This window comes from Poeciliopsis prolifica, unplaced genomic scaffold (assembly GCF_027474105.1).
Source record: "Poeciliopsis prolifica strain line A6 unplaced genomic scaffold, Auburn_PproV2 SCAFFOLD008, whole genome shotgun sequence".
NCBI lineage: Eukaryota > Metazoa > Chordata > Actinopteri > Cyprinodontiformes > Poeciliidae > Poeciliopsis > Poeciliopsis prolifica.
The window spans coordinates 5,144,243-5,168,990 of record NW_026562383.1 but is presented as its reverse complement, the minus strand read 5'-3'; the positions used below and the strand labels follow the sequence as shown (position 1 = coordinate 5,168,990).

The following is a 24,748-nucleotide window of genomic DNA, read 5'->3' as shown; positions in this document are numbered from 1 at the left end:
AAGTAAATGTCAGGCTAAAATAAAAAAGCATAGAAAAGGTCAAGGCATTTTTCTTTTCTTGAAAAACAAGCAGGAAGTCGCAGCACTTAAGTTCTCGGCGCACTGGAAGAAATCCGGGCAGCGTTTCTTTGTGCAAATGGTAATCTTCTTTCGAGTGTTCAACGTCTGCCGCCGCAGACCTTTCTGAATGTCATCGGAATTAGCGACAATATTAACGGTTTAGACGAGACCTGCGCTTAAAACCCAATCAAACGCACGAAAGGACCTCTGTGTCGATCTTTGGCTGGAATCGAACCCCGTCTGTCTCAAAGTTCCCCGATGCGTGTGAATGGGTTGATCTCCTGCTTCACCAGGCAACATTTTGATCGTGTCTTCTCGCCGTGGTCCAGGTGTGTCGTAACGAAGAGCAGATCGTCTCCAAGCTGCAGGAGCTGGAGCTGGACGACCTGCTGGTCCAGACGCTGCGGAAGCAGGCCGTGCAGCTGCTGGAGGGTACGCTACCCGCCGCCGGTCGGCGCGTCGCACACTCCTTCCACGAAACGTGACCCTCCTGTGTCCCTCTCGGTTTCAGCCGGTCCGTTCAGCGGCCTCGGAGAAGTCATCCACAGAGAAAGCGTTCCCATGCACACCTTCGCCAAGTACCTCTTCTCGGCTCTGCTGCCGCACGACGCAGACCTGGCTTACAAGGTGGCTCTCCGTGCCATGAGGTGAGATATTCTTTCGATGCCACATAAAAATTTTTAAAAAACATTAAAAAGAAGATGCAACTCCTATGTTTAAATGTGTGTGCTTAATGATTCTCCAGGGATATTGAGAATGTATTTACCCACATTTTAAGCAAAAGTCAGTAAATGTGCTGTTATAGAAATAATTATTTCCCACACTGCTGTTAAAATAGAAAAAACAAATACAATGTTGAAATATTAATAAAGCAAGATTTTCAAAAGCATTTCTTGAAATCCTTGAAAATGCTTGAACTTCAAATTGCCGTTTTTGAGATTTGGAAAGTGCTCGATTTCTCTGCGAAGTCCTTGAAAGTGCCTGATATTCATACCTCATAGTTTTGATCTGTGTAACGGAAGTAAAAAAAAATTATCTTTATATTTCATAGATTAATTAAAGTTTTTAAAATTGGGGGAACATCTTTTTTATAAATTGGAATTTTGTTGACGTGTAAATGCAAAATTTCACCGTCCCTGCTACGTAGAAAACAATGAGGAGACATTTTTAAGAAATGATCTCAAAATAATTCTGAATTGAAGCGATCTTCTTTCATTCATTTGTATTGTTTTTTGTTTGTTTGTTCATTTTTTTCAATTTCCAAAGTGTGACGCCGGAAAATCTTGAAAAAGCACTCGAATTGTATCTGGCAGAAACAGGTGGAGGAGGGGAAATGCCGCAGGAAGATTCTCTCTGACAATCTCTGGCATATAAATGAGCAGACTTTTAGTCGTAGGACTGGGAAAACATCTGCGCTTTCAGATTTCGTTTTTTGAACCAATAACACGGCAAATCTCCGTGTTTTAATGTTCGTCTCCATGAAGCGTGTTCCACATTGAAACCCCGCTCTCTGCTCGCCCCCCAGGCTTCCTGTCCTGGAGTCGTCGGCAGGCTCCGGGGACGTGGGCCACCCTCACCACGGCATCTCCATCGTTCCCAGCAGATACCCGCGCTGGTTCACTCTCGGCCACCTGGAGTCGCAGCAGTGTGAGCTAGCCTCCACCATGCTAACTGCTGCTAAAGGTAAAAAATATAATGATGAAAAAAAAAATGTAGTCGCAGAAGACTGTGCTTTTGTTCTTTTCATGTATATTTATGATGACGCAGCGGAATCATTTTCATGCCGATCTTCTGGAAGCACTGGAGCCGGCGCTTCTGTCCTGAGCCGTTTTTTCTTGCGACAGATTCTCTGGCTGCGGTGATTAATCTTCCGAGCAGGTGTTTCATTTTATTAATCACGTTTGACGAGTGGGACGAGCCGCTAATTGAGCTCTCCCCCATTAAATTGTAAATTTATCACAACTAATATCCCAGTTTCTTCTCGAAGTCGAAGCTCTGGGGCGAGAAGGACAAATACGAAAATGTCCGACTTTCCTGTCTGTCCCAGCCTGAATCAGGGGGTCCGACTTGACGTTCTCCATTTTAAAGTACAACATTTTGTCCACAGATTCTCTCAAATGCTCCATGCAGTTTTGGTCTTTCATTTATGTGTGATGTTTGCAGTGCTGACCTTTGTTTTTAGGTTCTGGAAATTACCCTAAAGCACTTAAGAACTATTTATATAACAACTGAAGGGATTTTAAAAAAATCTGAGAAAGCCAAAGTTTTCCAAACCATATTTGCTTTCTAGTGTCTGGAAAGTCTCACGATTACAAACCTTTTATTCCTTTACATAATCCACACATGGCGAACGTTTTTAGCCATACTCAATACTTGATACTAATATTACAATGTCTAACAAGCATACATTCTGCTCCCCCCCTATCTTCTCTGTAATTGTGGCTGCAGCAGCAATATCAAGTTCCTACTTTGGGCGGACATGTTGGAATCCTTCAAACGAGGAAGTTTTCTTTGGTCACAGAAATATTTGAAGTCTGAATCTCGGTTTTCTCCTTTGCCAGCAGGAAAAGGTTTTACTAAAGCGAACCGGTTGTTAATATCTCCTCCTCTTCTTCTACTTCTTTTTGTCCACATGACCACAAGGGGACATGTTGAGGTTGCGGACGGTGCTGGAAGCCATTCAGAAAAACATCCACTCTTCTTCCCTCATCTTCAAACTGGCCCAGGACGCCTTCAAGATCGCCACGCCCGCAGACAGTCCGCCGGATATCACCCTGCTCAACGTGGCGTTGGAGTTGGGGCTGCAGGTACAGAGCGTGGATGTAAGAGAGAGAGAGGGAAAGAGACAGGGAGGCTGCAATCATCACAGTTTTAACCACAGAAACTTCTACCGCAGCGGGAGTTTCCCTTTAACAGACTTTCAAAACTCGACCCTACAAATTTGGCATCCCGCAGAGTTAACGCTGTTGACTAGAAGAACCCACTTCATGGAGGAATCTTTCCACAGAAAAACGCAACAGATCAGCTATAATCCTGTCGTATTAAAAATGTCCTCTGCAGCTGAAACATTAATCAATGGAGAAATAAAATTAAAAATAATCTTAATGAAGTAAAATGCAGTAAAAAGTAAATATTGAGCTAGGAGGTGTTGAGCTATTTTTCTCACGTAAGCTGCTACGAACAAAATTATAGTGCATGTTTAATAATAAACTGTAAATATGAATAACAGCGACCGACTATACTGATTATTGAAGCAATATTTTTGTGCTGTAATGTCACAAATCAAAATGTTTTTATATTTAATTTATGTTTCCTTACCGTATGTAGGAAATATTGACCAATTTCTTGAATTTCTAACCCCTTAGATGCCTGATAAGGATTTAAAAGAAGCTGTTTTTGCCACAAGATAAATAAAAATACAAAATTTCATGTTTTTTTTTTTTTTTTTTTACAAGATTTGTCTTTTTGTCATTTTTTATCCCATACATCCAAATTTGGATTATTGCATGGTTATTATCTGGTTCTGATTGGGGTTTTTTTGCACAGATCTGCTGACGTCTCAGTCACTCCGCTCCCTGTAAATCATACATATTAAAAATCACAGATCGACTCAAAAGCTCAAATATCTTCACCTATTGAAAACAGTAAAACATAAAAATCCAAAGGACTTTTAAATAATAAAAAATATATATTTTGATAAAATTCCTCTCGCAAAGTTAGTCTTTTCAGCAACTGTCTTTTAAGTCAAAGGCAGACAAAACAATGCATAAAGAAATGAAAAGATATTTTGGAAAACAACATCAACCTACGCTAGACATTTACGAGCTGCACCGTTACCATCATGCTTTCGGCTGAAAATGTCAACAGAAAAGCACTTTGCATTTCTTTCACTAAAACGTTTAACACTCATTTATTTACTTGCCGCATTGCATCTTGTTCATTGTGTTGTAATTTGCACCTTAGATATAAAGCTTTTCACTATTTAAAGTTTAAGATGTGGATTTTAAAAATAGTTATTTTATATTTTCCAGCCACTTTGTTCTTACTCGCTTTGTGCGTTTCTGCAGGTGATGAGAATGACACTGTCCACTTTGAACTGGAGAAGGAGAGAGATGGTCCGCTGGCTGGTAACATGCGCCACTGAAGTCGGTATGTTTCACCTTTTTTTTTTTTTTTTTTGGACACCCCATTGAGACGCAGCAAGCAAAACAGGATTCCATCTCTAATTACCGTCCCTACGGTCTGTCTCGATTTTCAGCTTTAAGGCTGACTTTGACTTTACTGGGGAAAAAAAAAAAAAAGCAATAATCAAACATATGCTTGGTTTGCCACATGGAGGGCTAAGAATCAGTTTTCCATAAGGTATTTAATATTTTGATGATAGTGCAGGAGAGAGAGAGAGAGAGAGCTGTAACTCTGCTGGTTGACAAAATTTATGCAGAGATTTTAAAGAAACTGCCAGAAGTGCTATGAAAAGATTAGAGGGAAGCGAGGATAAAGAAACACGACTCAAAAAGAGCAGAGTATGGTTACGAGTTGACGCGATCAAACTCATTGGGTGAAACAAAGCCGGCAGCTTTAGCAGTGGTGACTCTCTGAGAAACCAGTAACCTGCCCAGTAACCAGATCAGCGTTTAGGGCAGGGGTGTCAACATCCTGTCCTGGAGGGCCAGTGTCCAGGTGTGGTGCCTCTGCTGCACCACACCTGAATAGATTAATTAGGTGATTAGCAAGGCTCTGGAGAACTGATCTACACAAGGAGGAGGTAATTAAGCCATTTCATTCCTGTGTTTTGAACCTGTGGCACATCAAAAAACTGCAGGACAGTGGCCCTCGAGGACTGGAGTTTGACACCCCTGGTTTAGGGCAAACTGTGTTAAACTTGAATTCTTATGCTCAAGAAGCTTTGCAAGATATTTAAAGCCTGTCCATTCTAGACACTTTACTGTGCATATTACAAAAATGGATGAAAGTTGATCAAGTTTTCCCAAGAAAACCTGCTAAGCCTGATGGAGGGGCTGTCATCCAGTGTGTTTTGAGTTAATGATACAAACGAGACAAAAAAGAATTAAAATAAGACAAAAATGCTCAGCCTGGTGGGGGCGCAAGTAAAACCTGGCAGGCTGATAATATGCTGGGGGAGACCCTGAAGGAATATGGATTGCTTTTTGTGTGTCTTAAGTGTGAAATGTAAAAATTTCAGCAAATAAATACCAGGTGGCAAAAGGCTGTGAGTAATCCTGGTCGTAAAATTATTCGTGGCAAGGATTCTGCATAAAAGTTCACACTAGATGATGACTAAGTCCTGGTGTTTGTTTTCCTTCCCTTGCCATCTTTGAGGAACTGGCAAAGCACTGAGTGTCCAATCCCATCTGTCTCTCCCGTCAGGTCTGCGGGCATTGGTGAGCATCTTGCAGAGCTGGTACACTCTGTTCACGCCAACAGAGGCCACCAGCATCGTGGCGGCCACCGTCATGTCCCACAACACCATTCTGCGCCTCAGCCTGGACTACCCGCAGCGGGAGGAGCTGGCCAGCTGCGCGAGGACGCTGGCGCTGCAGTGCGCCATGAAAGACCCTCAGAACTGCGCCCTGTCGGCTCTGACGCTCTGCGAGAAGGACCACATCGCCTTCGAGACGGCCTACCAGATTGTGATCGACGCCGCCTCCACGGGCATGACGTACTCGCAGCTGTTCACCATCGCGCGCTACATGGAGCACCGAGGGTATCCGCTCCGGTCGTTCAAGCTGGCGTCTCTCGCCATGACTCACCTCAACCTGGCCTACAACCAGGACACGCACCCGGCCATTAACGACGTGCTCTGGGCCTGCGCGCTCAGCCACTCCTTGGGGAAAAACGAACTGGCGGCCATCATCCCGCTGGTGGTGAAGAGCGTGCACTGTGCCACGGTGCTGTCCGACATCTTGCGGCGGTGCACCATGACGGCGCCGGGACTGGCTGGCATCCCCGGGCGAAGGAACTCTGGGAAGCTCATGTCAACGGACAAGGCGCCGCTACGACAGCTTCTGGACGCCACCATCTCGGCGTACATCAACACCACGCACTCTCGACTGACGCACATCAGTCCGCGGCACTACGGGGAGTTCATAGAGTTCCTCAGCAAAGCACGGGAAACTTTCCTTTTGGCACAGGACGGCCATATTCAGTTCGCCCAGTTTATAGACAACCTGAAACAGATCTACAAGGGCAAAAAGAAACTGATGATGTTGGTCAGGGAGCGCTTCGGCTGACCTTAACCCTGCCTCAGAGACCTTCTTTTTGGGAAGTAGTTGAACTTATTGGTTTATTTAAGTTTTTTTTTTAATAATTGTTTTGTTTTTGGATTTTTACTTCTGTATGTTGAGCCATCTCTTGACCAAGTCTTACGTTTTCGTTGTGTCTCGTTTCTTGAATGTGAACCAAAAAGTGTTCGCTGGATTCGCTCTACGTTAACCGTTGCTTCAAAAGACAGGACAGAAGTAACGAGGAATCAAACTCAACCAATTAATATATTTTCTTTTACATGATCAGAACTTTAAAAGAATGTTAATTATAAGAGCAAAAGAAATGTTAATTTCCTGGTGGCTTGCGGCCATTTTGGATTGGGTGTGTGTAGCCTTTGTAAAGGTTCAGAAGATTTGGCTTCTCAAAGTGAAGGGAACGTCATAAAGAACACACAGCGGTTGAAAACGTACAGTGTTAAGGTCATACCTCGACTGTCGGCTTTAACTCCTCTGTTAGGAATCGCCTCTCGTTTCATTCAGGGCTTCTTAGAGCGGAGAGGGCGGCTAACACGGCTACCTGTTCTCACCAGTCGAACATGTAAATGCCTTCACCTGCTGCATGGTGAGGGTGACGCTTTACAGAGTGCATGTCTTGAGGGTGACGTTCCGGCTGCTTTCGTTCCCAGTTTAGCCTTCACGTGTACATCGGTATATTCTTGTATACACTGTATGCTTCGCGTCGTCCTGTTAGCGACATAAGATGCCATGTTTGATGAGGTGAACGCGTCCCTCGTGTCCCCGGATGCCACTTGACTGCTAGCTCTGCTGCTTGTGGCCAAAGCTTTGAAAAGCGTAAAGCGTCACTGCTAACATCGACGTTCAGTCAGCGGTTTAATTCAGGTATATCTTTTAGTTTCATCACTTTGGCGTCATTAAGCTGGCGATCCTTGTGTTTTGTTGCGAAACGTTTGACGATTTTGGACCTGGAACTTGGTCGTGAATCAGTTTTGTCACCCGAATCCCTTTTCCATCACAAGAACATTGGCTGAAACTGAGAATTTTGCCCACTTGTGTTGTTTACCCGCAGCCGCTGGGCGAATTTAGAAAATTTGCTTCCACGATGAGCTGCTTAAGTAGTGATACAGTTTTCACTGTAGCTTCATTAATGTGGCTGAAAACAGCAAAATCTTCAAACACTCTATTGTTTAAGAAGTCAACTAAATTTTCTGTTCTTGACTGGTTGGTTTTGTTTGTTTTTTTGTTTTTTTACAGTGTTTAGAGCCACCCTCTGAGGGATCGTTGTATTGTCGCTGTCGCCATGCTTAGGTATTAGTCACACAGACGAGTGAGGAAATTTACATCACCTGGGTTTGTTGTCAGACTTGCAGTCTGATATCTTATTACTGTTAGCATCTTTTTATCGCTAATAGTAGCATTTAGCTAAATCCTTTTCCTCTCGTTAGCCCTCCTACATTAACCACTTGAAATAATTGTTTGCCAGATGACAAGATTAACAAAATTGTTTTAATCAGTTATTGTGTAATTACAGTAATGTAAATATATATAACCCTTAAATTTATTGTGCACTTAAAAAGTGTCTATTGCTCCCCGTTTTCCCGCCAAAATGAATCATTTGCTACTTGACAAAATTGAGTTTTTTAAAATTTATTTTACTTTTGGTTTTTCAAAAGATTTTTTTAAGTACAAAAAAGTGAACATCTGAAAGTGTTAAGATTCCTCCAAGATCATTTTTTTAAAGAAAAGAAATTAGCATATTTTTGCTACGTGGACATTAGCTACTGTCCATTATACGACCCTGCAGTGTTAGAACTTCATTTTTGAAAATTGACCAAAAAGAAAAAAAAGGCATGAATTAAATCTGCCTTTTGGTAGACGGCCATTACAGCATATATATACGCAAACAAAAAAAAATCCCCGACCTCATGTTTTGACACATTTCACGTCCGTGTTTGTTTAAAATAAAGCACGGAAAGATGGCTGCGTAAAATTATTAGGGCTAAAAATAAAAATAAAAACATAAAATTTGTTCATTTTTTTTTGTTGTTGTTCTTGTGATGGAAAAACCTGTGACCCTTCCTGTGAATACTACTGGTTTGTATCATTCTTTACTGTGAAGACGAGTGGCCTTTTCCGCCAAAGGTCTCAGAGATGCACAGTGAGCCGCACCAAAGTTGCTGCATTTTGTCGCAACTTGACGCGTTCGTTGTCAGCACCGGAGACCTGCGTGGCTCGGCACGGGAGGCTGCCTTCCTTCTGCACGGTCCGCCGTCTCGCCCGGTGGCAAAACGTCGTTTCCAACGGCGGTCCAAACAAGAGCTTCGGTCTTTAACTGATCAGACTATATGTACAAGCACTTCACACAGTTACCTCTTCAGTACGTTCCTGCCTGCTTCAGCATTTATTTATTGATTGTTTTGTGACTTTCTTTCTTTTATTATTATTATTATTATTTTAAATGTTTTCTAATCACTGAGTTTGAAATGGCGGACACACAGAATGAGAACCAGACTGTATTTAAATAAAAGAGGCGACCCGAGTTGAAGGTTTCTGGAACAGAGGGACATTCTTTTTCTTTTTTCTTTTTTTTTTTTTACCCTATCTGCTTCGACATTCCACGAGAGCAAACTTTTACGAACTGCACCCGGGTAAGTCGGTCGTGATAACTGCGCCTGTTTCAGATCAGGAGAAATGCAGATAGACGAACGGGGGAGGGAGGGAGAGAAAGAAAAGGCTAAACTCAGTTCTCAGGGACATCACTTAAAGAAACAAACAAAAAGTAGTAGCATTAAGCATTTAAGATATTGTAAATAATAAAGTGTCAATTGAGAAAATTGTAAAGTTCTAATTATTTATAATGAGTATGTTATGTGGGTTATTTTTTTTCTGTTTATTTTCGGCGGGGTGTACTTGAACTGTTCTGCGTGGGGGGAGGGGGAATTTGACGCGGTTTCTTTTGTAAGAGCAAAGATTTCAAGGCATTTCTCAGGTGCTCCTGTGTACTTTTTTTTTTTTTGCTAAAAAAAATTTCATTTTTATTCAGCTTGCAATGACAAAAAAAGAAAAAAAATCTGTTTTCCAAGAAGAAAGCAAGTTTTTTTTTGTTGTTGTTGTTGGGAACGAGTGAGGGAGGCATACATTTGTAAACCGATTTGTACTAAACCTGACTATGCAGAACCACTTTGAGGGTCTCGTCCGCGAGTGTCGCTGAGGAAGCGCGGAGGGCGAGACCTGGTGGGCCGAACCACTATCAGAAAGAAGAAGGAGGAGGGAGGGAAGAGGAAGAGTGCTCGCGTTGGGTCGACGTTGCATCTGCTGCAACTTCTTGAGCTTGAGCCGAAGGAGGGGGAAAAAAAAGCGATGGTAGAAAATGCCTTTCTGACCGATCAATGTACAAAGTTGTTTTTATTTTGTGCGTCTTTGTTTCTTTTTACTTTATTTCTGTCCTTTATTACCAAGACCGAGGCCTTCGGTGTCTTCTTGCGTGGTTACTCTGCAGTGAGTAACACAAACGGTTGTGTTGGCAACAGTTAGCCGATGGCCTGTTTCATTCAGAAAATCATCACAAACAGAGAAGAAATACATTTTCTTCTCAGAGTTCACTTTTTTTTTTCTTTTACGTTACCACTGTTTACTCGTTCTTGTCCCCACGCGGTTGGACGTCTCTTCCGTCGATGGAGGATGGGAAGCTGCCTCCGTCGTCCTGCAGCACACACACTCACGCTCACACACTCACACACACTCACGGCCAGCTTATGCAAAAACAAAAGATGCAAGGCTTCGACATCGTGACAGATTTTCAAAAAAGGTCCACAGGTGACGGCGCTTCGCCAAACGCGTGACCCGGAACGAACTGTTGAGGGTTCTGTTTAAGTTTTACCCGCCTCCCCTCATCTTTTCTTTTGTTTGTAGGAGATTACTGTTTGCTAGTAGAGGCATAGTTCACCTCCCCGTTATGTTTTCGTTTCAGATCCATTTTTAACTTAAGGGATAATTGAAAGTGTTTGTTGCCTCTTTGTGCTACTGATTTTTTTTTTTTTGAAAAGGTATTTTCCAGTATTTGTTGCCACAGAAGTATCATAGCTTATCATCACTTTTTTTTTGTACCTTTTTTTTTTGTGCGACTTCTTGAGCTACTGTCTATAAAGCAAGATTTTATTACTATTTATGTAACGCTACTACCATTTTATATTGATTTGTGTTGAGATCTCAGTGCTTTTCTATGAATAAAGTGTGAAACACATTGATAGTGGTTGGGATTTTGTTAAGAAATTGAGCACAAAGTCAAACCCCAATTCTAGATTCTGAATTTATTCGCAATCATTTTGAAAAATAAAATTTGGTTTAGCTGCTATGTTTGGAGGTCGGCCACAACATTCAGTGCAACCATCATTGTTCTATCGTCGCATTATTTAAGATGCAGCAAAGTTACATGTGGATGTAGTTGATGTTCTGATCACCCAAACTGACTGAATGTGTGCATGTGTTATTAAACGTCCTATAAGCCGCCTTATCAATAAGACAGGAAGGCTTTAGGAAAAATCTTCAATTTAACGGGAGATTCAAGGATTTCTCAAACACGCATGAACGAATCAAGGCAATGCCTCAGGTATTGTTTGATGATGGAATAACATAACATGATATAAAACTTAAAAAAGAGAGAAAAAAATTTTTTTTTCATTTTACATAACGCTGCCCCTAATGAAATAAACATTTTCATAGTGGCAAAAAAAAAATTATAAATCTTAATGAACCGTTTTATTTTGAATGCTAATGAAATTGAGCTAAATTGTATTTCTGTTTACAGTTTTTATAAAAGGAAATGAACTGCGCCGTAGCATGAGGCTATCTGAACTCTGCACAAATAAAAGCCTTTGGTGCCCCTCAGCTGTAGATATTTCATGCTATATTAAATATGCTAAAAGCACTCCATCTTGTTACCTTTCATAATTAAAAGCCAATCTTACTTGATTTCAAAGGAGCCCCAGATTTCAGACCCTTGGACTAGGCCACTCCAAACCCTTAATTTTGGTTTCGGAGTCATTCAGACTGGAACTTTCTGCTCCATTTAAACCTTTAGTCCACACAAGGTGGTGCTACTAACTAACGGTGACAACTAGAATGTCCCACAGCCATTTTTTATTTATTTTATTGTTTTTGCAGCGTCTGTACTTAGTTTATGGCGAGTTACACGGCCATTACAAGCCGATAAGTCCAGGCTGTTTTTGTCCATCAGTCCAGTGTTACTCTTTCTGATAGAAATGTGTTTCTCTTCTAGACCGAGTTGGTCTCCTCTGCATTTTTTGCCCATCCAACCAGCCCAGAATTAGTGATAAATGAAAGCCTGTGCCGCCTTATATAGCTCCATCAATCTCTCGCTCATTTGTCTCTAATCAGAATATTTTTCCTCCGTGCCCTCCTTCCCCGCTTCATTCTCATTCATTACAGATTTCTGCAGAGCCATCTAACCAGACAATCAGGCTATCAAAAAGTGCAAAGAGTGCTTGTGTGTTGGATTGTAAATCTAGATTGATTGGCTGATGATAAATGAGCAGATTTATATTAATTATCCAGACAGATAGATGGAGGACTGATTGCTATGTGCTCAATCTTTTTCTCCCCCAATCTGCCTCCACCTCTCTCCTTCTTCAGCTTGTGCAGACAAAACCACAAACACACACACACACACACACACACACACACACACACACACACACACACACACACACACACACACACACCTGCAAACTACATAAACCGAGAAACCAGGGAGTTTTCAGCAACCTCTTTTTGTCCTTTGCTGAAACATCCCTCATGCTTTTGTGTGCTTTTGGACTCGGACTCAGCACTGTGCCAATCCCGTCCACCAGACATGTCATGTGACCCGCAAAAAAAAGGCCACCAATCAGAACAAACCGCAACCCGCTCAATACATTTCAAACGAAAGAGTATTCACTTGACTATTAGCTTGACTTTCATGCCGATAGTTTGCAGACGCTGGTGAATTATACACTGTCTTTCTTTTTGAACGGATCGAGGCCGGCTGGGATCAAAACGCTCAGAACACCTACATGGTGCGGCAGGCAGCTGTCTATTGCTGATGCTCCTAAATTATGCAGCCGTTTCTCTTTTCTTTAGGAGGACCGGGTACGGTGGTGGGCTGGTCATCTTCTGTTTATTTGAATTTTTTGTGCCATTTTTGGATCTTAAAGTCACCACACATTAGACAGTGGACCTCAACGTTGCCAACAATATGCTGAACAATCTGTGAATAAGTTAAGGAATCCTTATCAGAGTTCAGCGATACCCAGTTACATTTACTTGAATAACCTTTTGAAAAGGATGTACTTTGGGTAGCATATTTACTACTCTGTATGTTTTACTTGAGTAACTTTATTATGAAGCATAGCTACTCTTACCTGAGTAAAATACCTGGACAGTACCACTGTTCTCCGGCTCTGCTTCCCCATAAGCCACAAACTTTGACACACTGTGTGTTCTGACATCTTTCTATTGGGAACATCATGATCTTCCTCACACATTTCAGCGACAGCAGCTTCTCTCCTCTCCATCAGTCTGTCCAATCCACAGAAACCTCAATGACCCTTGACTCTTGACTCAGGAGTCGAGGCGTCTTTGAAGCCCGGTTGGGCTCAGTTCAAGTCGGTATCCTCGTCCCTTTCCACTGCTTCTTACGTCAACATCAACCCGGAACACTCAGCTGCTTCCCAGTACACTCCACCAAAATCTGCCCTGATGCTAGTGCTTCACCTGCCAAGGGTCAGGGGTTACGCCTGCTCTGTGTTTTTCCACATGACTGATCGTCTGCCTTGCATGGGCACAATATCCAAGTAGTGAAGAGGAATGGAACGGCTCGGCGCTATTATTCAGGGTGCTAACCATTTGCAGGTGACGAGTTGTTGTTTGCGGCAACATGGCGGACTTGCCCGGAATAGAAAGGCGTCGTCGGCAAAGAAGGCCGGTCACGGCTGTCAGGATCTGGATCGGTGCGAAGCGTCTCAGGGTCCAGCTCAGACTGAAGCCAGAGTTTCACTCCCTGCTTCTGCCCAACCCCACTGCTCTCCTCCACACAACCACCACAGTTAATAATGCCTATCAGTCTCTGTCACTGCGGGCCGTGTGCGTTCGTTCATGCATGTGCTCATTGAAAGATATGTTGTGTGTGCGTGCGCGTGTGTGTGTTTGGAGGGGGTGGTCACTGATAAAGCGCTGATAGTGTCCATCCATGACAGATGATGTACAGCCTGCTGTCTCTCTAGGCAGATTGGATTTTCAGGCCTGCTGATTTGCTGAGAGATGGAGCCTGGACCTCCTTCAAAGACACCCACACACACACACACACACACGCACACACACACACACACACACACACACACACGCACACACACACATACGGAGGCACACATCCACCTGTTCATTCACTGTGCACAAACTAAGCACATAAAAGCCCACACACAATGACGCTAATGCACACAATGAGACGATTTGTGCACATGTAGACGTTCAGAGCCACAAACACCAGCAGAAACACACGCCGAAAACACACACACTTATATATTATTCTCCTGCCAAAGCCTTTAAAGGCAACCATGTGGAAATTGATCTCCATTTCTAAAGAGCAGATTCATTGTTACAACCTTCTCACTGTCTCTCTTCCTGTCTCACACACACACACACACACACACACACACACACACACACACACACACACACACACACACACACACACACACACATGCGTGTGCAGACTGTCACTTTATTCCCAGATGGCCCACTGACACACAGCCGTAGCCTCTTCAGTCTTTACCTGTCGCCAATCAGCGGTGATTTTTGTTCATTTGTCTTCGCTATTTATGTGCCCACAACAAAAGCTTTGTGTGTGTTCAGTTTGTGTAGGTGTGTTTGAGCGAGTGTGTACTTGTTTATTGTACTACGACACACAAAGGAAAAGGATGAATAAAAACTAAAACGCTTTTTTTAAAATTCTCCTCTCTGGCCGCTTTGAGCTTTGTGTAGTTTTGTAAATATTAATAACACTGCGGCGCAGCCTTTATAATATGTGGAGGGCTGGATGTCTGCATTTGCATTTTACGCTAAAGCGTGCTCGGCAACGACACGAACAAAGGATCAAAAAGTGCTTCTGCTCCAGGTGAAGTGTATTTTGATTCACACTCTGCGTCTGTAAAATGGTGAAAGAGTCGCTCGCTGCAGCTGCGCTCCGGTTCCGAATGTGCGCGAAACGTTAGCAGCATCCTGCTCATGTCGAAAAAAGAACGCATTTGCAATTGCATCGTTCGCAACGAACAGGACCGCAAATAAAATCACGTGATAAATTGCAAAAAACATGGCGCCTTCATCCTCCCACCGCTTCCTGTCGTCTCCTTCGTCTTTTCCGTCAGTAGCAACTTCTGGTTGTTGATCACATGATTGTGTGATGCAAAAAAAAAACAAAAACAAGTGTTTCTGTTGTAGTTTTGTGAAATGTTCTCATTTCAATACAGCCAAAAAAAACCACCTCATCCCAGCAAAGAAACTAACATATTTCTTTCCATATGTACCAGGTTTCCATTAAGCAAATTTATTTTTGGAATTCCAAATTTGCGCGATTACATGGCCAATGGAAATGCAGCTGTTGTCAGCTGTGAGATTAAAGCAGCAACGATCCCCCTGCAACAGTCTGCAGGTTCAGCGATTGAGCTGCGAAGTTTTGCTGCTTGATGACTTTGGTTCCTTAGAAATAAGGACGCCTTAACCCTAACCCTAACCCAGTTAAAAACCACAATGGTTAAGTTAGAGATCATTTGAATACATCATAATTTCCCCAACACTTAGCCGTCAGTAGGGCTGTAAATAAATCATAAAAACTCTGAGAACCCAACAATGTACTCTACATCCAACGATTAGTGGTGTGAGCGCGCGTCAGGGGTGCTGTGTAGGTGCCTGAAACACACTCTGAATTCGTCTTTTTTGAGGTGTGTGTATTTTTACCAGCAGTGTTGATGCTTCAGGTTGGAAAAGGATCAGCGGACTCCGCGCCTGAGCCACTGGCCGTCACACAGACAGCCTTTGAGTTTTTTGGTTAATAGTTAAACTATGTTGGGTGAAACCGAGTTACCTTTGATTGGACAAGTTGAGGCCGGTCGAAAAAGGTTATGCATCCACAAAATAACTTGAAATGGTCACAATTTGGTTAAAATCTCAGATGATACGCTGAAAGCGAACTGACCATGTTTCAGGCCCGATACCTGTTTTTACCTTTTTTTTTTCTTATCCCTGCCGGATTGCATGGCTGAAGAATTCGGAGCAAACACAAAGCGACGTGTTGTCAGACAGAAACGGCGCGCTTCATTACTGTAATCATCACAGAGGCTCAGAGAAGAGATCAGTTAATCCAAAATTCAGTGCGGCTCTGGGACGCAGCTAAGAAGGGCAGATAAGCAGATTCCTTTAAATCCGTTTGTTTATGTGCTGCTGATGATTTTTTGTTTTGTTTGGTTTTTTGGTTTTGGACCAATCTGGGGAACATTACGTCACCGGACGGGGGTCCGGGGGAGTCCCGACCTCGGCAGTAAACACCGTAATGATGACTTTTGATCATTTTCTCTCCTGTTTGTTTCTTTTTTGACTGGAAGTTCAATTTCTCCACCAGTTTGATCTGCCCTTTCTAGTTATGTAAACCTTGAAATGCAACATTAAGCAGTGCTTAATGTTGCATTTCAGGTTCTTCACTTAGAATCTGCGGATTTTGAGATCTGGTTAAATATCTTCATCTTAAGCGATGAAATTTATGGACCCAACTTGCTTAATCCTGGCTTTACAATGTATTATTTGGGGAAATAAATTGGCCTGTCACAATAAATCAATTAATAGCTCAATCAGAAAGTCAATCACTTTCATTTACTTTATTTATCACTTTTCTCTTTTTACCCAAAAACTAAATGATAAAAGTCTTCAGTCTGGTGCTTTGGTCTCAACTGGACCCTTGTTTTTTGGGAAAGGTCGTTTAGTTTACAATCTTCATAATTCATGTTGCTGTTTCTGACGTTTTGTTTGACCCACCTTTTGCTGGCAAGTTAAATTTTGTTGTAAGCTGCACAAAATAGTTGGAAGGGGAGCTGATTTCTTGGCCTGGTTATGTTTGTGATGGTAGGACAGAAAGGGCTTTTCCTGGCAAGCCTCCCAAAGCAACTGGTTGGCAGAGATTGGCTCAAGAGTTGCCATGGAAACTTGGGTAAAATAGCCCCTTTTTGCTGCAGTTTTTGCTGCAGTTTGTTCTTGCTGCAGTTTGTTTCTGGTCCTCCTCTGGCCTTGTGGCAAAAGGCCAATACAAAATGAAGCTCTTGTCTCACATTTGTACTCCATGGAAACTGAACGTCACGCATCATTGAAGTGCATTTTAAGGACTCCTGCAGCTCTGAACTGTTTTTCTTTTTTTTTTTTCTCCTTTAAAAACCGTGAAACTGTGACGTGCCTCTTGAGCTGTTTATTTGTTCGGCCCCTTCGTTTTAAAGCGTTTCTCAGAGGACTCGCCGTTTTAAAAACAGACTCCCACACCTTCCGGCAGGACACCGTCTCACTCCCTGTCCCAGTTTCGTTCGCAGCGACTGTCGCGCCTCTGCCCCATTTTCTTAACCAGGCCTCGCTATCGAATCGCACATAATCAATCAAGCTCTCTTCCTCTCCTTTTTATTATGCTTTCCTTTTTCACCCCAACTATGGAATGAATATGCTTCGTTTGGCTCCAAGACGGTGGGCAATGTTCTCTTTTCTCACACGCACAAAATCGAAATGATAAATCAAGGCTCAAATTGTTGTTTGGTGAAACGTCTCTTAGCTTCATGTTTGATCGCTCTGTTCATCGGAAAGCATGGAGACCATTTAAGTTTGTTGGTTGGTTTCCAAACATGAACCCATCTCTACAGCCATTCTAAACCCTAATGTCAGGAAGCCCATTGTGGCCCTCAGGGGCCGGCATCCTGCATGTTTTAAAAGTCGCAGCACCATCATCCAGGCCGAAATGGACGTAAAGCCACGGCGGTCACCGAGACGTTTTTAAACACCAACTTCTTTTCATCGGACGTGAGCGGTTTGGTTGATCAAATGAAAGTTGCGTGCATGTTGAGAAACTGACCAGTGGAAATGAGCTCCACCAATTCTGCGCTGAGGTTTTTCCCTCCAACACTTCCTGTTTTCTCATATTCAAGTGTTTCACAACGTCAAGCCAACTTGAATATTACTCAGACAAAACAAGGAAATAAAAAAAAAGAAAAATAATTTGGGGTATTTACATAAAGGGGGTTATTCAGGGAGGAAAAAAATTACACCAACATGGTTATGAAAAAGTGATTAGAGATGAAAGATGTTTGAACAAAATGTAGACATAGTGATATAAATGCTGTTACGTGTCGACCTGCGTTGTCTTTCGCCGATACATGAATTGGTTTAACGTTCTGAAGCAGCTGTGAAAAATACATAAAACAAATCAACAAGGGCTTAAACTCCATTTCACACTATATTTGAGCCTCGACGTTTTATTTTGCGTCTGTGGATTAAAGACAATTCAAAACTAATAAGCTCATTTATTGGTGGCATATGTGGGATTTTCACATTAGATTAACATGGAGTGATATAATAAAATGCCATTTTCAGGGAAATGAGTCGATTATGAAGATGAACCATCCTCATGAACCATCTTGTAGTGCAACAAACACTTAATAAAACTAATCAAACTGTTTTTTTTTTTGTTTTTAAATGTGCTCTCGTTAATATTCAACGAGGGAATTTGCTCAGGCAGGGTGCTGGATGGCAGTGGACATCTGCTGTGCTGCATTTACCCCCTCCATCCCCCAAAAATGTCAAATGTCTCTTTAAAAGCAAAAACCCTTTTAAGCAAATCACCCGTTTTTAAATCCCCGTTTGTTTTTTTTCCCCTTTATCAGCTTTTCAAACAGAACCACGTTGCCTGACAAGGAGTTAAGTCATAGAGTCTAATTGTATTTATATATATTTTTTATTTTTTTATTTTTTATTAATGTATTTGTAAGCGCTCGACCAACGTTGCTGGGATAAATACTAAAACCTTAATACTCATCACTCGAGGTGCTTTGGACCTGCCAAACAGATCGAATGTGATCGCTAATATGATGCCGCGGCACTTAAGATGAGCTCTACATGCACGTCGCCAAAAATCATGCGATTGCTTTTCAATCCAAAACACATAATCCACTCCCGATTGAGATAAACATCACGGCTGAAGAGAAAAACAGCTCATCTTAGAGAAGCAGCATGTTCGTCCTAAAAAGCTGCACAAAATGGGAATGTGGTGTTTTTGTTTTTCTGTCCCGATGTAAAAACAGACAGTCGTTTCGGGGTGATAATCTGTATTAAAAAAAACAAAAACTAAAACACATACATGATTTAAACAACGCATTCTTTTCTACATCGTCAGCAGTGTACATCCTCTATTCCTGTCCTCATTTCTGCTTGATCAGAAGCTTAGAGTGCTGGTGCACGGCGTCGACGAAGGCGCCGATGTTCTCCGGGTCCATGTCGGGGTACAGGCCGTGGCCGAGGTTGGCGATGTAGCCCCTGGTTCCGAAACCCTCCAGCATCTTCCTCACGGTGTCCGAAATCTGCTCCTGAACCAGAGCGACGAGTTAAGCTTCAGGGGGATTACCTCAGAGAAGGAATTACTTACACTTACAGTCGCATCATATTTACACCCCGTTTACGTTTCTCCCCCACATTATAGCCACACTACCAACTAATTTGTCCTAAAATAATGCAATTTTAACTGTTTTGCTGGAGGAATTTTCCCAGCTAATAGATAAAAAGCATCCCCTGAGCATCATACTGCCACCGCCTTGTCTCCCACACACACAAAAAAAGACACAACACTCTAACGTTTGTGGTTGTAATGAGATAAAATGTGAAAAAATGGTTTGTTTAGTAACTGGGGGTGAAACATGGCTACAGGTAACTTTCATTTCAGTAATCGATTAGTCTGACGATTAATCGGTTAATGTGATTCTTTAAAAACTGGCACATTCTACAGATTTTTCATTTATCCTCGTAAACTTTTTTCTACAATATTAAAAATAAACAAAATGTAATTCTTATTTTAATGAGAAAAACATTTTATTGCCTGAAGTGCAAGAATATCATTCCTTCACTGAATTTAAAACTTTATTAAACTTTTAATTAAAAATGTTTTGTTTTTTTGCTTATTTATTGCTCTGAATATGTTGTTTTTTCAGCAAATGTCCTTTTCTTTTAAGCTTTCAAGTTAATGATTAATCGATAAGTTGACTATTATTTCAAAAATGTATTCGTCACAATTAATCGTTTCAGAAGTTGGGTGAAAATAAACCAAATTTGGCTTTATTAATGACCCAAACTGTAAATGGGAAAGATATTCTCTATTTTTCAATTTGTAATAAATAAATAACAATTCTACTTAATTAACCAGAGCTGTTCATCTGTCAATATGGACGTCTGAGCAAACAGGAAGTAGATGTTACCTTGGGTGCATACAGAGCACAAGGGTCCATGTTTCCCTGCAGGCTGACCTTCCCTCCAGTGCGATCCCTGAACACACACACACACACACACACACACACACACACACACACACACACACACACACACACACTTGTTAATCCTTTAACCAACAGGTTAAGTATTTGATGAGTGGAGGAGGAAACGCAGATGTTTGTTGACTTAAATCCTGCACCCAGTGACAAACTGAGAGGAGGGGGATAGAGAGAGAGAGAGAGATAATCAGGGGCGGGTCAACAGTAAATGGTTAACCAGACCCACCAACGCTGCTTTAACTTTTAGCTGCCTCCCAGAGGCAGCCAAAATCACGAGAGAGGAGAACAAATATAGACACAGGGCAGTAAGAAGTGGCACACAAACTGGATATGTGTGTGTGTGTGTTACCTTGCTGATCGAGGGTCAATGGTCCAGTCCAAGCTCACCACTTCGTAGTGAGACTCAGAAAGCTCTTCCAAGGCGTAGTGAGCATCCTTCGCAAACACAATCTGCAACAGCCAAACAGCAGACACAGCCCAGCTGTGATCAAATGCTGCCACCTACAGGTAATGGTGTGCCGCAGCACTTGGCATCATTTCTATTGATCCCATTAGGGATTAGGTGTTATTTTAGCAACACCATGCCAGTGAGGGAACACAATTTATTCAAATCACAGGTTGGAGAAATGAGCGAATGGGATCAGGGCAGCAGAGGGGCTGCTGCCCCTGGTGACTTGTCTGCACTTAAATCAGACGATGCGAAAGCATCTTTGGTGGAGGCGTCTCTCACCATCGGAACATCCTGTCCCTTCTCCTTAAGTCTGTCCTTGACGCGGCGAGCGATGTCTCGCAGGTACGGCAGGGAGAACTCCCTGAACTCCACGGGGCCCAGGATGCCGGCGTGCGACTCGAACACCTGCAGGGCCTGCAGAGCGACAAACCCAATGAGGAGGCTGAGCGAACCTCTGACAAAACAAAACGCTTTTCCACGAGTTCCCCCGCATCACGTTTTTGTCTTCTTCTTCTTCTTCTTCTTTCCTGCAAACACCAACAACGTTGGACGGGTAAAATTAGCCGGTTAGTAAATCTCGCCACGAGTCAAAGCTGCTCGTGATTTCTCATCCAGCGAATTCCCCCTTGTGCATTAGACCTGAGCGTGTAGGCAGACAGAGGACACTTGTTGCAAAAGTGCTTGAGTAAGGGCGATGCAACGTGAGTCACTGAGTGGGTCATTACATCGAGGGGGGGGGAAAAAAAGCAAAGTTGTACTTTAATAAAACTGGGAGCTTAGATCTAGTTTCGCTATCTTCATCAATCTTCTTATTTTAAGTTTACTGATCTTGTGTTATTACACCACGTTACTTAAAGGGTCTCAAAACAGCAATATTATGATTTGTCGCAATAACATCTGGGACAATTTGTCCTTCTGCAAAATTTGTTATTGTGACAGGAAAGCGCAAAAACAAAGCAGAAGTTTCACACAACACATAAGTAATAATAAAAAGATAACTATAAATAATACAATGCTACATTCATGCTCACTTTGTGTCCATCTAGTAATGAAAATCCAATAAAATATGTGGAACTGTGGCTGTAAGAGGCCAAAATGTAAACATTTAAAGCGATGCAACTACCTCTATAGTCACTTCTAAAGAAAAAAATAATAATTATATTACTAGAATAACCCGACAACCAAATGACTCATGGCAACTTTTTGTGTCAGGGCTGCTTTTTGTGTTTTTTTTTTAATAGAAAATCAAAAGGAAAATGCTGAATCAGATGTTTTTCCTGCTGAGGCTAAGGAAAACCCGTCTCCCTGTAGACTGGAGCAAATCAACAAATCAACATTCGTCTTTGCAAATGACATCCTACACTGCCCTGCATAGCATGAATGGTGCCCCTGTTAAGTGTGTTTCAAGTGGCAACACATTTCTAAATGCGTTCCGCGAACGGAGGGGTTCTGACCTGCGCTCCGGCCGCCACCTGTCCCACCAGGTACTCCACGATCACGTCGGCCAGCATCTTCAGCAGCATGTGGCTGGAGTCCGGGTGGCGGTACAGCCAGCGCTTGGCTTTGGAGTGGGTGGTGGAGCCGCCGCCTTCGATCATGTACGACATCAGGGTCCACTGTGGCGCGACAAAACGGTTAAAACACTTCTGGGGTTTCGTGGACCGACCGCCGGGCCGGGTCTGGGTTTCTCTCTTACCGGCGCGCCCGTGAAGCCGATGAGCGGCACCTTCCCTTCGATCTTGTGTCTGGTCAGAGTGATGGCTTTGAAGACGTAGTCCAGCTCTTTGCTGACGTCCACCTTGGCCCGGAGGCGCTGCAGGTCCTCGGGTTCCTTCAGCGGGTCGGTGAACGTCGGGCCTTTGCCGGTCAGCATCTGGACTTCCATTCCCATGGCCTGAAATGAAGGGCAAAGACAGAAACGGCTCCATGTTTATGAAGAAACCTGAAAATACAAGTTAGGCGCATCGTCTGGCGTGTAAATGTTCTCACAGTAAGTAACATAAAACTAAAAAGATTAGGTCAATTCTGCACTGAGTTTTATTTCAGGGTGTCAAACTAAATAAAACACAAGTGCTTGTGTTGTTTGCTGAAAATGTGCTGCATAAGTAAAATGACCTTTTGTTTTACAAAACACACTGTAAACACACACCAAATTTCTATCAGTTCATCAAATATATTTTATTTCCACATGGACACGTCCAATGACCGCAGCTGTTGCTAGGTGACCCACCTGTGGGATGACCAGGATGTCAGAGAAGATGATGGAAGCATCGAAGGGAAAACGCCTCAAAGGCTGGAAGGAGAACAGAGAATATTTCAAGGTGAAGTGGATTAAGAGCTTCATCAGTCCAAGAAAGCAAAGCGTTCCACCAAATCAGGCCTTTTGTGTATTTTTGTTTTTTTCTCCCCTAAATCATGTTTGGATTTAGGGGAGATTTTACCTGCAGGGTGAGCTCACAGCAGTTTTCAGGAGACCTACATGTGTCAAAAAAGTCCTTCCCAGCTCTGATCTCGCGGAACTCTGCAGACAAACATTCAACGGGGGGAAAGGGCTTACCGACCGACAAAAATATTCAGTATAGAAAGGAAAAAAAAGAGAAAAGATTGTAGAATGCATGCATGCCAAACAGTTTTCACAAATAGCCAAGAGCTTCCAGTGTCTTTGTGAGAAGGGTTAAAGGTCATCAGTACCTGGCAAATACCTCCCGGCCTGTCTCATGCACCAGACTGGGACGTGTTCGGGTTCTTCTCCTCGCGCCGCTCGCAGGAACGTATCGTTCTTCAGCTCAGGAAAGTCTTTGGGGCTGGACAAGAGAAACATCCAGTTAGAGACGCACAAAGAACCAACGGATAGATCAGCAGATTTTCAGCTTAATCAACTGAAGACTTACAAAAAAAAAAAGAAAAAAGTTGACTTGTAGCTTGTAAGTGAAGTGGGTTCAAAAAAAATAAAAATAAAAAGAGTTGAGTTGTAGCTTATAAGTGAAGTGGGCTCAAAGTTGCCGTTCTTTTTTGTGTTGTGTTTAAACAGGAAGTCAAAGGAAGCAATGAAAAGTTTCTTAAAGGCAAAAAGTTCATGCTTTGGACTGAGGAAATGGGTCCTGCTTTATCCATTTGAGCATCTGACTCCTTTCTGTTAGGGTTAACCATATTTTGATATATCTCAGGCTGTGAGATGACAAAACGGAGGAGATAACAGGAAGGCCGAGAGCAAATTTAGCTACTTTAACGTTTTGAGCTTATGGAGCATTCTGGGTTTGAAAATACTGGAGGGCTTTGGGGAATCCTGCCGTTTTAATAACGGCAGGATAATAACATGACGCTGCCACCACCATGTTAAGCAACTGGGATGAAGTTCTACGGTTTAAAAAGCTGCTCTGTTTTGCTTTCAAATGTCTGGATTGCTCATGAGGAGAGCCCAAGACATGACTCTGAATCCAGTTGGAAAGTAATCTGGCTCTTTATTTTTCGGTTTGAAGGAATGGCTTGTTCACATCTGAATGGCCTTCGTTTGTTCCAGACTCGTCTCCATGTGGGAAATGACAAAAGCCTCACCAGTTTCGGTCGGTCTTTTCCTTTCCTTTGGAGCTCCCATTCCCAAATTGCTGAACACCCTAACCTTTAGACAACACACACACACACACACACACTAAAAGCCCCTTTATGACCCTGAGAATCCTGAGCTGACCTGCCCTAAGTGAGAATGACAGATAACCCTCTTCTCTTTCCTTATCATCTGCCAGCAGCAGAAGAAAAACGGTTGAATGAGGATGGATCCCAGCCAGAGAAATTTAATACTCAACATATGTTATTCTTAAAAAATATAAGACTGAGATTAGGATAACGTGCTTATGTGTACATATATAGTTTTTTTTTTAATTAAGACTGAAAGAATGAACTATTACCTCGGGTGCACTTTCAATGAGTGAAATAACAACAACAACAACAATAATAGTAATAATAAACTAATAAAAATCAACATTTTCTGTAAATGAGGAGGAGATACACACTAGTCAGGCCGGTTTGTTTTTAGTCCATTTCCGATTAAAACGTGATGAATGAAGAAGAGGTTCGTTCATTCTTTCGTCAGCAGGTTTCGTAAAGTTCCTGCTTCAGCAGCTAGCTGCTACAAAACCCGCTGCGGCTAATCCCGGCTCTCTGAAGGCGCTGGCGGCAGAAGCAGGTTACTTACAGGATAAAGTTGTTGTCGCTCATGTCTGCGGGGCTCAAGAAGCGACAGGTTTGACCCGAAAGCTCCTCTGGCGGCGTCTCAAGTCGTCACTTCGAATCTGCGGCTCGTCTTTTCAACTGGCCCCGCTGACCGCGAGAGGGCGCGGCCATCTTGGAAGACCACGTGACCAGTCACCCAGGGCGCACTGACG

General features: G+C 42.7%; 2 protein-coding genes across 3 annotated transcripts in view; one reads left to right on the top strand and one right to left on the bottom strand.

Moving 5' to 3' along the window:
- zswim5 (zinc finger, SWIM-type containing 5) overlaps window positions 1-10,545 on the top strand; it is a 68,226-nt gene extending 57,681 nt beyond the window's left edge. For both annotated transcript variants that reach the window (XM_055032815.1, XM_055032814.1), the window contains exons 11-16: window positions 390-492; window positions 572-707; window positions 1,586-1,743; window positions 2,704-2,867; window positions 4,128-4,209; window positions 5,449-10,545. In XM_055032815.1, the coding sequence (XP_054888790.1) occupies window positions 390-492; window positions 572-707; window positions 1,586-1,743; window positions 2,704-2,867; window positions 4,128-4,209; window positions 5,449-6,311 (1,506 nt within the window). In that variant the 3' untranslated portion in view covers window positions 6,312-10,545. The remainder of the gene's footprint in view (window positions 1-389; window positions 493-571; window positions 708-1,585; window positions 1,744-2,703; window positions 2,868-4,127; window positions 4,210-5,448) is intronic.
- Window positions 10,546-18,686: 8,141 nt separating this feature from the next.
- On the bottom strand, window positions 18,687-24,719 carry urod (uroporphyrinogen decarboxylase). Its single transcript, XM_055032823.1, has 10 exons — window positions 24,559-24,719; window positions 23,058-23,170; window positions 22,808-22,887; window positions 22,597-22,659; window positions 22,063-22,260; window positions 21,821-21,982; window positions 20,646-20,780; window positions 20,265-20,365; window positions 19,844-19,910; window positions 18,687-18,961 (listed from the first exon to the last, which is right to left on the bottom strand). The coding sequence occupies exons 1-10, from the start codon at window positions 24,579-24,581 to the stop codon at window positions 18,797-18,799; spliced, it is 1,107 nt and encodes a 368-aa protein (XP_054888798.1). The 5' UTR covers window positions 24,582-24,719; the 3' UTR covers window positions 18,687-18,796.
- Between the last annotated feature and the right edge of the window lie 29 nt (window positions 24,720-24,748).

What these genes read in the sequence shown, in the direction of transcription:
- urod (XM_055032823.1), bottom strand. Translation starts at nt 24,581, where the DNA reads ATGAGCGACAACAACTTTATCCT. An exon ending in GGCCGGGAGGTATTTGCCAG is followed by an intron (nt 22,888 to 23,057) that starts GTACTGATGACC and finishes GTTTGTCTGCAG; the next exon opens with AGTTCCGCGAGATCAGAGCT. An exon ending in GTGCTCTGTATGCACCCAAG is followed by an intron (nt 18,962 to 19,843) that starts GTAACATCTACT and finishes GCTCTGGTTCAG; the next exon opens with GAGCAGATTTCGGACACCGT.